Below are 17,258 nucleotides of genomic sequence, written 5' to 3'. Positions count from 1 at the left end.
TCACTAAACTCACAACGACTCAATACAACAAACCTTTATTTCCACGTGTATAAAATACAACATGACACATAAATCGGCTTTTCTTTCCCTTGTTATGAGGTTTAAAAAAGACACGATTGTTCCATCGCATGCAGCAAAAACGGAAGAAAAGCAGAACCTAGTACACGCAATATGGCAGGAATATATATAAGATAAAGTGATAGTAAATCAGGTAGAAAGCAGAAGTGAAATACAGCAGAGGATCTTTGGAAGCACGTCGCTGCAGAGGGAGAGAGAGCATTAGTGGTCAAAAATTAAGGGTTATGGTTTTATTTTTATTAAAATACTGCTCATCTTTGGCACAACAGTCTACAGAGTTTCCGTGTAATGTCTTCAACCATGCCCCTATTTTCCAAACTCTACTTTAAAAAGATTAGCAACTAACACAAAATTTTAAAAAATAAACCAATTTTGACCAAATGAAGAAAATTCTCAAACATAAAGTTTTTCTAATGAAATAAATTTGAGCATTTCTTTTAATAAGAACTGAGGTTTCACTTCAAAAAAGACATTTATTTACATATGAAATTATAATCATTGACTTGTAAATGACAAAGGAATATTATGCCTCTCTAATACAAACATTGAACCGTGTACGCAGCTGGGAGCTAACAAAAGGTAACGTGGCTAGCTTGACTCGCTTACATCCTCTACAGACACCAAGTACAGTAAATTGCGTTGACATTTACTAAAGAGTAACTTATAAACATACATGGTTGATTGATTTGAGAGCTTAGAAAACCATGCAGGACAGAAAGGAACAATCATGCACCCATGGTTTTAAAAATCGGCTGAAACTGAGCCTACTTTCTACCGTTAGATGTATAAATATAAGAAGGGCTTCGCTAGCAGCTCGTCTAGAGGAAGTTTAGCCCTTACAGCCTCGGTGGAGCCCCGTCGCTCCTCACAGCTCGTCTCCTGTGTGGCCTCGCTTAAACACGTCGCCCGTCAGCTTCTCCTGCGCCTCCTTCATCCCAGACACAACTGATGGGGGAACCAGAAAGCAAAAAATTTCAGCGAAGAATCATCTGAGTTTCTGTATTGAAGGCCACACATTTTTTTGGTAATCTTTTTAAGTGTCCTTGGTACAACAGCGTATCAGGGCCTTTGTGGATAGACAAATGGCAGTTAATTTCTGCAGAAACAGTCCTCGCATTTTGAGAATATCAGAAATTTTCTTTTAAAAATAACTGAAAATTTCTAATTTTGAAAAGTCAAAAATTTGTATACAAAATTTCTGATATTTCTGTTTGACATGTCTAAAATGTACAGATAAATAAGAAAGAATTCTGACCTCCAAACGTCAAAAAGGTTGTACAAAAAATCTGTAAATTTCTGTTTGAAAAGTCTAAAAACATAATCTCAAATTTTCTTCAAAAAAATGTTTTATTTAATTTAACTAAGTTTATAAGTTAATTTGCCTTAATATTAATTTTTAAAAAAACCCTCAAAATAACCTTTGAGTTTATTCTCAAGTTACAAATTTGAAAATAGACTCAAATTGTCTTTAAAAAAGAAAACCTTTAAAATGTCTAAGTTTGAAAGTCAAAAACTTACCAGAAAAAGCTCAAAATTTGAGATTAATCTCAAAACTTTTCTTTACATTTTAAGTCAAACATTTTTAAATATTCAAACTCTGAAATCTCTAAGTTTTTTTGGCAGAAATGAACTTTTTGCCTCTTTAATGGCCCTAACACGCCGTTGTGTCTTTGTTTACTTTTTTATATGAAATTGTAAAACCAGTGTAAAAGCAGTTTTTCACTCATCTAATTTCCTAAAATGTTCAAGAATCTGCTGCACAATAATCAAGTAAACAACTGCATAGAAAAAGTGTGGAAGAATTAAAATCACCCACACTGCAAAGAAATGCCTCCAAAAATCCTGTGGAACCACAATCAACACTTTCAAGGTTTAAATCAGTTTGTCTGTTTGAATTTGCTGAATCAGTTGTTTGTTGTTTACCTTGTTCTGCGCTGCTGTAAAAGTATTTGTAACTGGGATTCCCGTTCTTGTTGGTGATTTCAGGATGAACTTTGCCGCTGGGATCTGAGGACGGAATAAGAGTCACACAAAAAGATTAATGTCAAATATATACAAAATAAGAAAACTTCACTTTTATTTGATATTCACTTTGCAAAAAATTTTAAAGTTGTTAAACAATCCAAGGCTGGTAGCTACAACGAATGTTGTAAATTTGCAGTTAAATGGGAATTAAATTTAAGAAATGTTGTTGCAGTTCCACTGATTAATCAAAAAAAATGAATAAAAATGTTATATTGGTAGAATTTAGAGCAGAGGTTCCCAAAGTGGGGGTCGGGAACCCCAGGAGGGTCACAGGACGCCAACTTTGAGGTCAGAAGATGATTTTTAAAATCACAATGATTGTTAGCCCTGAGATTTATGGAAAGGCAAAATAAGAAAAAACTAAATTAGTAGCTATTGTATTAAATATGAATGTATTATGAAATGAATGTCCTATTGAATAATTAAATATCCCCTTTAAATAATGAAATTAGAAATATCAATTATTTAAAAATGCATGAGTAGAACTACTTCCTGTACAACTTTTACACAAGGTGAGAAATACTTACTTCATTATTAAGCTAAGTTCCAGTGCAGCAGAATTGAAATTTTTATTGTTGTTTAACTGGGAAATGTTCACTTGTTCTACAAAAAATGCAATAAAAAATAATTATCCCTGCAGATATTCGCTAAAATCTTCTCAGACGTCCTAATAATAATAATAAAATGCAAACATTATTTGCAGCTTTTGAACATCTTTCTTGCTGGTTGTTTCTTTTGTCAGGCGTGTTTGCAGCTTCACTAAAAACTGCAGCTTTATTTATTTTTTTTACAGAAACATTCCTCCAACAGGAATCCCAAAGGTTTTTCACCTAGAGGATCATTTTCATACCGAGGAAGAGAATCCGAGGAATGTATCCGCCGTCCGGGCTGAAGGCCTGATCCTTCGGCTCCTCCTCATCCTGTTCAGACAGCAGAAACATTTACACACCGACTGCGTGGAGTGTGAGCACTGTATGGAGCTACATTCATAACAAACTCATAAAGTTGAGTTTGTTGTTGTTGATTTTTATCAGCCTTTTTGAAACTGAAAAGAACATTTTTTATACTCCCCTCCCCCGGTTTCAAATAATTTTCCCATTTTACATTTTTTCGGCTTCAAGTTACTTTCCAAATGTTTTTTTTAATTTCAGAATTTCAGCGTCAACATTTTTTTTAATTTCAAATGTTTTTCAACTTCACATTTTTCTCCGGTTCAAATCATGGAAGACTGAAAACTGAGTTACATGTTGTTCTACTTTCAAATACTTATTTTCAGTTTTATTAATTAGTTTCAATATTTAATATTTCAGTTACTAATAATTTCCCCCCCCCATTTCAAATCTTTAAGTTTTACTATCTCAACGTCAAGTATTTTTTCCAGTTCCAAATATTTTCTGTTTCAAATGTTTTTCAGCTTCAAGCCATTTCTTTATTATCAATGTTTTTCTAGTTTCACTTTTTTTCCCATTTTCAAATATTTCTTTTGGTTTCAAAATTTTTCAGCGTCAAATATTTTTTTTGCTTTCAAATATTTTCAGTTTTACACGTTTTTCAGCTTCAAATTGTTGATTTAAAACTGGATTACATTTTTTCAGTTTCAAACCACTTTAAAACATTTTGTTTCTAGTTTCAGATGTTTTCCCCAAGTCTTTTCAGCTTCTAATAATTTTTTTCAGCTTCAAAGTTTAGCTCAATAAAAAGATGGAAAGGTTTCTTGAGAAAGAAAGCAAAGAAAAGTGAGACGAGATTAAAGAGAGATGTAAAGGTAAAGGTTATTTTATTTTTATAGCACATTTTCAGCAACAAGGCAATACAAAGGGTTTACAGGAATTAAAAGGAAATACAAACAAAATAAACCAAAAGAAAGAGCAAAAGAAGAAAAAGCTAATAATGTTGATCCAAAGTAAATGAACTAGATACTCCTATTTGGGGTTGCTAGATAAGTATAAGTAAGTATCCTCTGTTCTAATTACTTTTCTGGTTGGGAAGAATAGGAGTCTGGGTTCGAAGTTCTAATCCCAGTACTGGGTTGCTAAATAAGTATAAGTAAGAAATCTCTGGATACTCCTATTCAGGGTTAGTAGATAAGTATAAGTAGGTATCCTCTGGTTTAATTCCTTTTCTGGTTTGTACTGAAGATGCAGTCGTTTCTTACCTCCAGGTTCACCATTACAAAGTTGTGTGCCAGTTCTGAGATTTCCTTGGATTCAGCAAATTTGGGCTTCAGCGCTGAAAATACAAGAGTGGAATAATTTAGGAAAAAAAAAAAATCACTGTTTTTAGTTTGTAATTAAACATCTTTAAATCTTTCATTTTTATAAATTTGATGCTTAAAATGCTAACTAAAAACATCCAAATGCCTAAACTATGTACAAATGCTTTCACTTCATCTAGTGCTGAACAATATGGCTGAAACATGTATCACAATAAAAGCATTTCATATCAGTTAATCCTGATAATTATCAATATCAATGATTATTAGTTTTTTGTTGTTGTTGTTTTAAACATCTGAAATATAGGCAAAATGGTGACATGACCTCTTGTTTTATCCACAGTTGTTTAGTTTTCAGGAGTTATGAGGCACGGTGGTGAAACTTTAAACTGCTGCTATGTCAGTTACCCAGCAGGTTGTTGCTAGGTAACGAAAGAATAAGCAAGTTGCTAGGTAACCAAAAAGATTCCACCAGCCTTGTTTAGCTGGCAGTGAGAGGTCGAGCAGAGGTCTTTCCTCTGCCTACGTCTCCCAGAATGCAGTGCGGTTCTGGTTCGGAGTTCAGTTCAGATATCAGATGTGTTATGTATTTATTATTGATCATGTGTCTATTGCGATATTTATTATTTATTTATTGTCCAGTCCTAACTTTTCTTACATCTTTTTCAACAGTTTTCTTTTGAAACAATTTTCAACACTGACTGAATCCAAAAATACAGTCTTTACATCTCTTTTTTATTAAAGAGTCATTTAAAGAGCAGTATCTCCTTTCAACCCCGTACATCGATTTTACTGCCAATAAAAAATATTCCAGGTTTCCAGTAAAAAAAGGGTAAATGGTTTTATACCTTTACAGGCTCCACACCAGCTCTTGTGGATGATGACCATGACTGGCAGCCCGCTGTCAAAGCAACAAAATGAGATCAGAAAAGAGCTGCAACTATATGAAAAAACACTTCTTTTTTAGCAGTAGAAGAGAGGCTATTGTTAAACTGCTCCAGTCTATGGGCGTCATAAAGGTGTGGTGTTCCTTAGTCTTTTTAGGTCACAGGTTAATGTTTTCACAACTGGAAATGGAGCTTCAGCTCACCTGGCCTCAGCCTCTTTCTTGCCATCTTCCAGCGTCCTCCAGTGGATATTATCTCCGAATCCTGTTGGAACAAAGAACCGGTGTCGTATTTACACACAGCAGGGCGGGTCTGAGCATCTGAGAACACAACACCGACCTACAACCTTCTACTTTCATACAAATCTGAAGAACTATTATTTTAGACTGCAGGTTGATTTGATTTTTTTTTTAAAGGTTTTGTTGGCTCTAGTGGCCTTTATTTAAAAGTAGTTCGACAGGAAACAGGGTAATGAGAGAGGGGGAATACATGCGGCAAATGTCGCCAGGCCGGGAATTGAACCTGTGACCACCGCCACGAGGACTAAGGCCTCAATACGTGGGTCATGCTTTGCCTCTGCGCCACCACAGCCCCCCGGGTTGATTTGAGTTTTAACCAATAGCATAGGAAACAGCTCCTCGCTTTGGTACGCAACTCTTTCCAAAGCACACTTTAATGTTAAGACTACAACTGCAGCTGACAATTACTTTAATTATCGACTATTCTGGCGATTAATCGGATAAATAAATTAGCACATTCTGCAGATTTAAAAAATTTTATACATTAGAAATACATTAAACATTAAGTGGATCTGTTGATTATATTTTGGATTAATTGATTAACATTTGGACAGCAAAATGTGCTAAATTGGGGATTGGAAGCTAAAACTACACCACTTGAGTTCTGAGTATAACATATTTACAGACAAAGAAGGCATTTTTTATTATCTTAAGTGCACAATGTTTATATTTTTATAAAGTCTGGGTTTGATTACTGCTCTGATTATATCACACTTTCATAAAATTGCAATTTTTTTAGTTTGTACTCCAGTTAATGTGGTGACTTTGTTCAGGAAAGACTGTGATTAGCTGCTTCTATTCCCTGGATGGAGACAAAAACAGAGTCATTGTTCCCAGTAACTGTGTTATCTCTTCATTTTTCTTTGTCTAAGAAAGTACCCTCAGGGAAACGCTTATGTGTTCACCTGTGTCTTTTTGTTGGAACACAGTCATAGACTTGGCTATTGTTGTCATTAACTCTGTGTTTTTATTTGTTTCTGTGTTCCATATAAAGCGTCCCTGGCTTCCTGCTTTTCTAGATAAGGTCATTAACAGAACCACTGCTGCTTTTAACTAGGTTTATTCTTGCAGAAGAAAACAATTTTTACAGATCCGACTGGATCTGGTTCTGTTACATGATAGTTATTCCACTCCACTTTCGCCTTGTGCTTTCCAAGGATGGAAAAATACAACAAAGAAAAGATTAAATACAACTGGGTAGCGTATTTAGTTATGTAACTTTTTACAAGCTAGTTTTTTTTTATTCTGATCAAGTTTGACTGTATCAAATTTAATTTCAGCAACAAAAGTCACTTTTTTAACGAATACTGTATGTTTGTAAATTGTATGTTTTAGAAGAATATCTGGTTTTTTTTCCCTTTTTCTTTGTTGAGACAATATTTGTAACTATTACACTGGCAGTACAAACAAGGCAAACCATAAATACTGGAATTTAATGTCTGTCCTAGATGAAAAACACGTTTTGATAAGCCTGCAAGAACGCACACACTGTGAACACTTTCAATGAAGCTACAAACATATTACCTACTTAAATCAATTTTACTTCAAATATAAATTCACCTTTTCCATTAGCTGCTTCAACAACATCCTCGAAACATGAAATATAAAGTAAAAACTGCAACAATGAGAAAACTGCGATAGAAACTACAGACGATTGCATTTTGGCTGCCTTTCTTCTCATGCAGTTGTTGCTAACAAGTTAGCGGTCACGACCCGGATGTCCAACCAGAAACGTTTCACAATAAAAGTAAGTTTTCTTATGCTGCGTTCCATTCACCTAGAAAATCAGAACACATCTATGAAAATGACGTCACCTCCAATTTTACCCAAGCAAAACCAGTGGGATTTGCTATTTTTTTTAACGCTCCGTGAACAGACTGGCTACAATGTATTGCTCTGCATTTTAGCCATTTGTAATCTAACGGATTACATCTGTGAGAAGCTCTTGTACAGTGCTATCTGTTTGACTGACACAAAAACAGGCAAAAATAAGGATAGTTAATTTTTTCAACACTATTTTCCAGTCATGGCCAAAAACGTATCATAATCTCAAGGTTGACTGTTCTGGTTTATATTTTCCAAGCTAAGATTTGGAATTCCAACATCTGAGTGTAAGTTAAACGCACCATTTAAGTTAAGAACCCGCCCCTCAAAGATGCGACATTTGCTTCTTATTGGCCCAGAGCATTTTTCCCCTTTCTCTGAGGACTGCCCACGTGACTTCACATCCACACAACCGCGTGCTTCTCTGCGCTGCCTTAGATAAAGTTAAAAGACAAACGGTCATTATAAAACCGGAAATGCATATGAAAACTTCAATTTAAAAGCTCTAATTGACCCGTGAAAACTGTTATTTGTTTATCTAGTCCATGTGGTTTGATTATGATGTACATTCTGCACAGTTCTGTTATATTTTTTAAAATTATCTTCAAATAATTGGGAATAATAATAATAAAAAAAACGATTGAAAATTGATTCTGGAAATCATAACCGGAAATTAATTGTGCTAGTGCTAACTTGTGCTCTAGCCCGTGCTACTTCATTCGTAGCAAGATTTGTTCAACGGACACATAATCCCTTATTACAGGTAAATACGCCGTTTACATTGATTTAAACACCTCATGTTCTTATTCTATCGTTTAAATACTATCGCTAGCTTTTAGAGTAGTCAGTATTAATTCAACTTAAATTATTTTGTGCTGTTATTTTTACCTTAAAGCTAATGTTAGCTCAGTTAAGCTCGTTCTAGCAAACCACTTAGCCTAACAGCCGACGGAAATCTTATTTCCAAATAATAAAGTCTACTCACAATCATTGTTGTGTTAATTAAGTCCTAATTACAGTTTAATATCAGTGTTATTTGAAGTGTTTTCAGGTTTCTGCTCAGTCATTATACAGCAAGTTGTTTGTATACTTGTGTGTTTGTGTGAAGTCTGGTTTGGATTAAGTTTGTTTTGCTTCACAGAACACTATGAATCAAGAGAAGCTAGCCAAGCTTCAAGCGCAGGTCCGGATAGGAGGGAAGGTACCGCTTTCAGTCTTCTTCGCATCTCTCATTTGGAAACCAGTTGATTCAGATTGGTTCTGCCTTGGGTCAGTTGTTCTTGTTAAGAAGTGTGTTGGTGTTTGGCACCTGCCACATTTTTCCTCCTGACCTCAGCATTTCTATTGTGAGGCAGAACATTACCTCCCCTTCATCTGAGGCCTCTGAGGCTTTGGGCCCATTTTTCTACACACACTAGGTGGCAATATTTGTTATTTCTGGTGTACACTAACAAGCTTCTTCAATCTTTTCATCAGGTTAATTACTGGTTATTTATTTAAATTTAAATTATACAAGTAAATTATCTGGGTTCACGCAGTTTTGTACAAGCAGGAACATAAAATTTACAAGAGTTGCATGTCAAAACAAGTAATTTAATCTAGAAGAGCAATTAAATATCTTTTATCATGTATGATTGTATAAGAAATTCTGGAGTAACTTGTCTTCTATTTATTTTTTGCAAATGGCTCTCTCCCCAAATAGCAAGAAATTGCCAAATTTTAAAAAGATATTTTTTAAACTATTACTCTAAAAAATCCAATATATCATTTTGGATAAATATTTGTTTTTAATTGCTTGGAATATATATATATATGCCCCCCTTTTTTACCAGTGAAAATACCTTACATTTTACATTATTGTGAGATAAAATTGTAAAAATATTATCAAAAATGACTTTTGATGGAATTGGCATTGTAAAAGCATTTCCTAACAGCCCTAAATCAGTAGAACCGTGAATATCATCAGTTAAAACAGCATTTAATTTCCCTCTGTGATTAGTAAAGTATATTTGAATCTTAACTGTTTAAATGTAGAAATACTGGTTTTTATTCTATATGATAGGTCAGACATGTGATGTCACTGCTTTCACAGAATGAAGGGTTAGAACGATCCCAAACACTGATTACTGACCAGGAGAAACAAAAAGACAGCAGTGCAAAAAGATTAAGAAACGTTAAAGTCTATAAATGTGTTATAAATGTAAAAGAAAAATGATGAGAAAGAACTCAACTAGGTTGTTGGAAGTCATACACATAGATTCCAGGTTCAGAAATGTAAATCTAGGTGAACAAATAAAAGTTGAATCATTAATCTCAGACTAAATTATGTGTAAAGTCTTCGTTTTGCTCTTGGAGTAATTAGTCTAGAAAAGTTTATCAACACATTTTGCTCCACCCGGTTCCCTGAAGTCTCAAAACTTTAAAAAAATGATTTTGTAATCCTTTCTAGACTTTCAGTGAGTTTTGTATTTGATCTTTTGTTAAATATCTTCAGATTGGATCATAATGTGTTGGTTTTTCAGATGTTTTGACACCTACATGATGATGTTGTACAGGTTCTGTTTTAAGTGGTTAATTGTTCAGGTCTGCCAGTAATCAGGATTATTAACCTTAAATATGGTTAATAATTAAATTTGTGATTTACTTGTTGATTGAAAATTATTGTTCTTTTACTTAATTTTGAACACTTTCTGTTTCTTTCAACTATTTTGCTTATGAATGCATAAAAACCACCAAGTGTTGGTTTTAACGTTGCCATTGTGTCTTTTCAGCTAGTCTGCTGCTGTTGAGATTATTTTATTTTATTTTTTTAGTTTACTTGCATGAGAAGTGAGGTTAGATGATGTTTTTGCACACTTGTTTATCCATAAAGTGTTCCAAATGTTTTTCACGAAATCTTTGTTGTTTCTAACTATGTTAAAAACAGAATATATCTTTGATAAATGAGTTCAGTGTGCAGTCTAATCCTTTTTTTATATATATCACCTGTTCCTGTCTCAGGGGACGGCCCGCAGGAAGAGAAAGGTTGTTCACAAAACAGCAACAGCTGACGACAAGAAACTGCAGGGCTCTTTGAAGAAGCTGGCAGTGAACAACATAGCAGGAATAGAGGAGGTGAGCAGTCGGCTGCAGCGTCTTTTCTCTGTTTTGATATGTTTTGTCTCATAATCCTGAATCTTTTATCAAGTGTCGTGTCAGAAGACATGAGGGAGGATAAAAGCCTGACTAAAGTGTTCGTTCCCCAGTCGTTTCATCATCCGCTTTATTTTTAGAGAGCTTTCAGAAAACACAAAGTACAAAACTAAAACACGCAACTCCTCAAATGCATTTGGTGTTAAAACAAACAGACTGTGATTTATTCTCAGGTCAGGATAGACCCTCTAATCCCGACTTTCCCTTTTTTTTAAGGTGAATATGATCAGAGACGATGGGACGGTGATTCACTTCAACAACCCCAAAGTTCAGGCTTCGCTGTCTGCCAACACCTTCGCCATCACAGGCCACGCCGAGACCAAGCAGCTGACGGAGATGCTGCCGGGCATCCTGAGCCAGCTGGGGGCCGACAGCCTCAGCAGCCTGCGCAAGCTAGCAGAGCAGTTCCCACGCCAATGTAAGAGCCAACGCTAAGAGCTGGGGACGCACCAATTACAGTTCTCTGGCTGATCACTGATCTTTAAAAAGGCTGATCTGACGATTCAGATTTTTGTCTGAAATGTTGCTAGATATAGCAAGAAAGTTGCTGAGTTGGCAACAGTGAGGTGACTATTGTTAACTGCAAACATGCAGAAATGAGGTGGTGGGGCGGTCTGTCAGTCAAACCTGTCTCTGCAGAGCAGAAGAGGACAGTAGATGATTTTTAGACCTTTGCTGAGGTCAATAAGATCGATGTAAGTATCGGCCGATCACCGATCTCCCAAAATTAAGGAAATCAACATCGATAAATTGGTGCAACTCTACTAAATGCACACTTTTATTTTTTGCCTGCACTGGGTCTGTAACAAAAAATAATAATTTTGCTGAACAATAAATTGTTCCAGAAATTATTGAAATAAATGATAAGATTATTGTTCTGAGACCATTTTCAACTATAAGTTAAACCTCTCAAAGACCAACAAACTTTAATTTTGTAAAGAACAATTAACACTGGAACTGGAAGATATTTTAAATATCCAAAGTAAAACACAACAACCAAAAATAAAAACCACACACAACAGAAACCATAAATAAAATTCATTATGAAGTCTCCGTAAACAAAATTGCCTTTAAAAAATATGAATCACCAGAATGGAAATTATTGAGCTTATTTAAATTTATTATGTGATAAATGATTAATTGCTTATTGAGATAGGCTTGGTATCGTTATTTTCTGCACGTTTTCAGCTCATTTTCAGATGGTTTAATTGAAGTTTTTGATGAGAAAAAAACTTTATAAGATGATAAAAATCTCAAAAAGTCCATTTTAAAACATTTTCTGGCAAATGCTGCTTTGCTGGACAGAAACTGAAAGTTTCTATTCACAGCTCCAAATTCTTAACATCTTTAAGTATGTTCCATCATTAAATCGAACTAAACTAATTTAATTAATATGTAAATTTATTTTACTAAACAAATTAGATTAGAGAGGGATGTTAAGAAGAAAGAAAGGAAGTGTCAAACACTATTATTATTGTTTTATTTAATTAGATGAAGCCTCCTTGACTGCTGATTTGGAAAAAATAGGATCTGAGCGTTCAGACTAAATAATTAACGTTTAAAGTGAATCTTCTCCCTCGTTTCTCAAACAAACATCCTGCAGACACAAAGCAGACTCTACCAGCTGGTTTTGGATGAATTTGGACAAATGTGAACTTTCTAGACTTTCAAGCTTTTGCACATTTTTTTGAAGACAATCTTTTGCATTTTATTTGTATAGAGTCTCTGAATGCCCAGAGGAAAAATTCAGCTGACCTCAGCAAACCTCAAGCTGCAAGAAAAGCAGAGAAAATGTTTAAAGATTGTTCAGAAGATGATTTAAAGATTCCAAAACAAACCTAGAACGATATCTGAGTGATAGTTTGCATCGGTCAGACTTAGGATTCCAGAATCTCCAGGAGTGTTTGATTACATTAGTTTATTTCTCACGACCTAAAGAGACGATCAAGTTGTCAATAAGCTGCATAGATTTGTTTAGATTTTTATTTTTTGTAAAAAAATGTTTTTAAAAACTCAAATAGAGTTGTATTGTATTGAATTAGTGCTCCAATTAACAGTTATCTTAGTAATCTATTGATTATTTTAATGATTAATCAGGTAAGAAAATATGCACATTCTGCAGATTTTTCATCTAATCGTTGTAAATATATTAAAAAATACAAATAAACAATTTACTTTTTTAATAATAAACATTTTATTGCATTAAATGTAATAACATAGCATTCCTTTACTGTACGCTTGATCATTTGTAATAAAATATCTCCAGCTAAAAAATGCTTCATGTGAAAAGATCAGCTTTTTTATCAATTGTTTAATAATTGGATAGGAAAAAATGATTAATATAATATTTTTTATATATAGAGAGAGAATTTGAAGCTAAAACTGCAACTTTATGAATTCTGGGTAGAAAATATTTCTAAATAAAGAAATGTGCATATTTTTTGTACAGTTTTGGCTTAATTACTGGCATGTCTGTATTACTGTTAATGATTAATTACTAAATTAGTTTATTTCAATAATTGATTAATTACAATGAATTGTTTCAGCCCTGCATTGAACACTTAATTTTAATTTTAAAACTTTTGCTTGTTGTTTCTGCAGCAATGGAGCTGAAAGCCGTGAAAGAAGAAAATGCAGAAGAAGACGACGACGATGTACCAGGTAGAGATTCAGACAATTTACAGCAAATTAAGAAACTAAACAACTTGAGACGTAGAGAATTAAAATTTAATCTCTTTTAGTTTCTTCTTAGCGTTCAATTGCTTCTAACGCATAATTTTTTTCTTTTACACCTCTCAGATCTTGTGGAGAACTTTGATGAAGCATCCAAAAATGAAGCGAACTGATGACATTATTATTATTATTCTTCAGCCGGATGTTTTATATATCTTTTTTTTTTTTTTCTTAAGTTTTGCAGACTTGCAAAGGTCATTTCCTCTGGTGGGGAAACTGTTTGAGGTGCAGTGCATCACCTACAGATAAGTGAATCATTTAGTGTCGACGTTCTGCAGAAACAGAAACATCATATAGACAGTTTTGGTAGAAATTGTGACACTCAAACGACTCACAACTACTTAGGAAATAAGCTTCTGATGTGATGAAACAGCTGGTATTTAAGAGATTCTTTAAATGATGATTAAAGTTAGTGAATGATGTAAGTAGCGTTATAACAAGTATTGTGAATTTAATAAAACCATTTTGGGCTACTGATGTTTTCTTTTTTATTACTCTTATTTTATCCAACAGAGTGTATTTCCTGTAATATCTTCCGTTATCAGCTGCTTGTTTTTAAATTTAGCAAAAATATTCAGATTTCTCAGTTTTTTCCAATGTTTTTATGTTACAACAAAAAAAAACTTAAGTGGTGTTTTTTCCTTGTGGTTTTCAAAGTTTATTTTAAAAAAAAATAAAAGTAAATGTTGCTTTTGTAATAAGCACCCTTTAATTCGATGCCTGCTAATAAAAATGTCTTTATTGGTATAATTTAGTCTCAGGGTTGGGTAGCAACTAGTTACATTTACTTGAGTATCTTTAAACAATTTACTTTTAGGAGTATTTTTATTATGCTGTACTTTTTACTTTTACTTGAGTAACTTTATTGTAAGGTATTTCTATTCTTACTTGAGTAAAATTTCTAGTTTTCTCTGGATTTTCTGAAAAACAAACATGTCTTAACCAAAAACTCACTAGGCACAGACACACACCTGCAGTATTTGTTTCATAAGTTTTTTATTTTAAGAAAATGATTTGGAAACATTTTTTTTTGCCTGATTTTGACATCTTTTGTTACTTATATGAATTATTGTAATTTTTGTGCTTAAAATACCAACATTTTCACTTAACTTTACATTTTGGCCTGAGTATGTAATTTTTAAATATTAAATTATTGATAATTTGATCAGTAACTCAGGACTTCTGTAAACTTTTTACCAAATACTTTCCAAGTTATTTTTTTGATGACTACATTTTACTTTTACTCTGCATCCACGAGGATCAGAAAACGCAGCAGGGATGAAGATGTGGAGAAATTTAAAGCAGGGTTAGTGTAGTAAGCAATAAAACAAGCTTTGGTGGAGGCAGCATCATGCTGTGGGGATGTTTCTTCCTACAACAAGAAAGCTGATGGAGCAAAATGCAAAAAAGACTCGGATGAAAACTTTCTTCTTGCACTTGAATTTATTAAGCAACATTAGAATAAAAAAAGTTGAAATATTAATAATTTAGCACCTTAATAATGTATTTATGCATGTATATAGAATTTATTGCCCCACACTGGAGGAAATTTAGGCGCAGCAGCAGTAAAATGACAGCATCTCAAGGCATAAAGTTTCACACAAATATAAAAGATTTTAAATATTTAACAACAAACAATTAGAATGATTGTAGTAGAGGCAGAATTACAACATGATAGACTGTTTTCATAGCCTGGCTCTGGGATTGTAATAAAAAAAGAGGGAATATGACAATAAAATGATTCATAAATGCTAATTTGAAAGAGGAGGACTAACAGTGTCTGAATGGCTTTTACACACCACATCCTGTTTCATTGATCATCTCTCCGTATTAATGCTGCATCCTGCTGATCGATGGCTCCGCTCGCTCTCTGCTGTCATCCCCGGCGAGGCCTGACTGGGTCTGAAGGTTACTGAATGAGTCAGTTTTTATTTGAGTTTTTTTCTTTCTGGCTCTGGGAGCGGGACGGAGCTGTGGGTCCGCCCCGGGCGGCTCTCACCACCTCACCTCCCGCCCAGACTGGGCCGACATGTCCCTGCTGCTGCAGCGGCTGGACCCCGGAGCAGAGAGCGGGGCTGCGGGGAGCAGCAGCAGCCTGAGCTGCCCGGGTCAAGTTTGGCAGAGAACCGGCATCCAAACCGGAAGTCAACCTCAGACACCTACACAATAAAAGCACGAAGGATTTCGTAATACTGAAATCGATCACAATTATTTTGAATCGCAAGATTAAAAAACAAATTTTATTGCACACTCAGAGGTGGGTAGAGTGGATAGAGTACAAAAAACTACTCAAGTAAGAGTAGTGATACTTCAACACACTTTTACTCAAGTATCCATCCAGGAAATTACTTAAGTAAGAGTAAAAATGTATTAAAGTCTACTCAAGTACTGAGTTGCTGATCAAAGTATCAATCATTTAATATTTAAAAATTATATTATCAGACGGACCAAAATATGAAGTTAAGTGGAAATTTTGGTATTTTAAGAACAAAAATGACAAAATTAGGCAAAAGAAAAATTTTCCAAATCAGTTTTTTCAATTTAAAAATAATAATAATAATGAAATTTCAACAAAAACTGTAGTATGTGTCTGTGTCTGGTGAATTTTTGGTTAAATCATGCTTGTTCTTCATTCAGCGGGTAGAAAACCCAGAAATGTTACTCAAAAATGAGTAGTGGTACTTAAGAAATTATTCAAATAAAAATAAAAAGTATAGTGTAGCAAAAATACTCCTAAAAGTTTGGGGGTTTTTTTCCAAGAAAGTTACTCAAGTAAATCTAATTGAGTAAATGTAACAGGTATCCAATTCTGCATATAGTACATTTTTAAAAAGCTTTCATTGCATTCATAAAAAATTAAAACACTTGTATTCATTTTAAATAGAGATTAGAAATTTTCCAAAAGTAAAAGCCATAATTTTATTACACTGTATTATACGATATTTAGATCTGGTCCTTGCGATCTTTTTTAACACCCCTAACAGATTATGACCATTTTGCTTTGTAAAAAGGATTTTCCCGTTAAAGACGGTAAAAGTACAGATGTTTAAAATATTAGCAAAAAGTCGTTAATACTCAGAATTGGGTAGTGAATCGTTACATTTATTTGAGTAACTTTTAGGAAAACAATGTACTTTTTGCAGGAGTATTACTATTATTGACTAACTGTAAAGTTTGTTACGCCTACTTGAGTAAAGTTTCTGGATACTCTGTTGGTAACTTTACTGAATGATGAGCAACATTGTTTTAACCAAAAATTCACCAGACAAAGACACACACACTTACAGTTTTTAATTAAAGTTTCTTCATATTTTTTAATTGAAGGAAATTGATTTAGAAAATTAACGTGTCTTATGCCTGATTTTAAAAAAAAATTATATTAATTATTAGAATTTTGATTAGTAAAATACCAAAATGTACACTTATATTTTGGTCTGTTTGATATTTTGATCTGTAATCTGAGTATCCTTTTCACCAATTCTATTTTTTTTTACTCTTGCTTGAGTAATTTCTTTGATAGCTACTTTTTACATTTACCTGAGTAAAAATATGTTAAATTATTAGTGTTACTCTTACTTGAGTACAATTTCTGGGTACTCTACCCTCTTCGGTCAGCATAATTCATCAAGTTTGTTAACAAATAAGGAATTTAACCGCACTGGTTTGGGCCTTACACTCTACTTTCTGCTCCCTCACTTCTCCAAAAATTGGGCGGTTGAGTCTTGATGGTGGAAGTCAATGTCTGGATTAAATGAACACAGGTGGACTCTGATTTCTAAAGCTAGTTGGTTGCACTGGAGGGTGTCGTTGTAAAGGGGGGGCTGAATAAAAATGTGCATAATACTTTCTGATTTTTATTTGTAAAATAAATTTCAAAACCAATCTAAAAATTTTTCTTACACTTATTTATGTTGGTGTATCACACAAAGTGAAAGAAACAAAAACTATTATTCTGAAAGGTAAAACCGGAAGTTGGAGGTGTCCATTTTGGAACTTTTAACATTTCTC

General features: G+C 33.8%; 2 protein-coding genes across 2 annotated transcripts; one reads left to right on the top strand and one right to left on the bottom strand.

Annotated features, from left to right (window-relative positions):
- Positions 1 to 19: 19 nt before the first annotated feature.
- On the bottom strand, positions 20 to 7,214 carry txndc12 (thioredoxin domain containing 12). The gene is made up of 7 exons (XM_005801978.3): positions 7,062 to 7,214; positions 5,406 to 5,466; positions 5,164 to 5,216; positions 4,259 to 4,332; positions 2,954 to 3,023; positions 2,002 to 2,085; positions 20 to 1,023 (listed from the first exon to the last, which is right to left on the bottom strand). Exons 1-7 carry the CDS (start codon positions 7,180 to 7,182, stop codon positions 944 to 946), a joined length of 543 nt encoding a protein of 180 aa, XP_005802035.2. The 5' UTR covers positions 7,183 to 7,214; the 3' UTR covers positions 20 to 943.
- Positions 7,215 to 8,015: 801 nt separating this feature from the next.
- On the top strand, positions 8,016 to 13,727 carry LOC102228114 (transcription factor BTF3 homolog 4-like). The gene is made up of 6 exons (XM_005801977.3): positions 8,016 to 8,088; positions 8,467 to 8,526; positions 10,326 to 10,439; positions 10,734 to 10,935; positions 13,119 to 13,178; positions 13,317 to 13,727. The coding sequence occupies exons 2-6, from the start codon at positions 8,473 to 8,475 to the stop codon at positions 13,361 to 13,363; spliced, it is 477 nt and encodes a 158-aa protein (XP_005802034.1). The 5' UTR covers positions 8,016 to 8,088; positions 8,467 to 8,472; the 3' UTR covers positions 13,364 to 13,727.
- The last annotated feature ends 3,531 nt before the right edge of the window (positions 13,728 to 17,258 follow it).

The sequence above is a fragment of the Xiphophorus maculatus genome, chromosome 6 (genome assembly GCF_002775205.1).
Source record: "Xiphophorus maculatus strain JP 163 A chromosome 6, X_maculatus-5.0-male, whole genome shotgun sequence".
Taxonomy (NCBI): Eukaryota; Metazoa; Chordata; class Actinopteri; order Cyprinodontiformes; family Poeciliidae; genus Xiphophorus; species Xiphophorus maculatus.
Note: the sequence above shows the minus strand (reverse complement) of the source record. Positions and strands in the feature narration are given on the sequence as shown.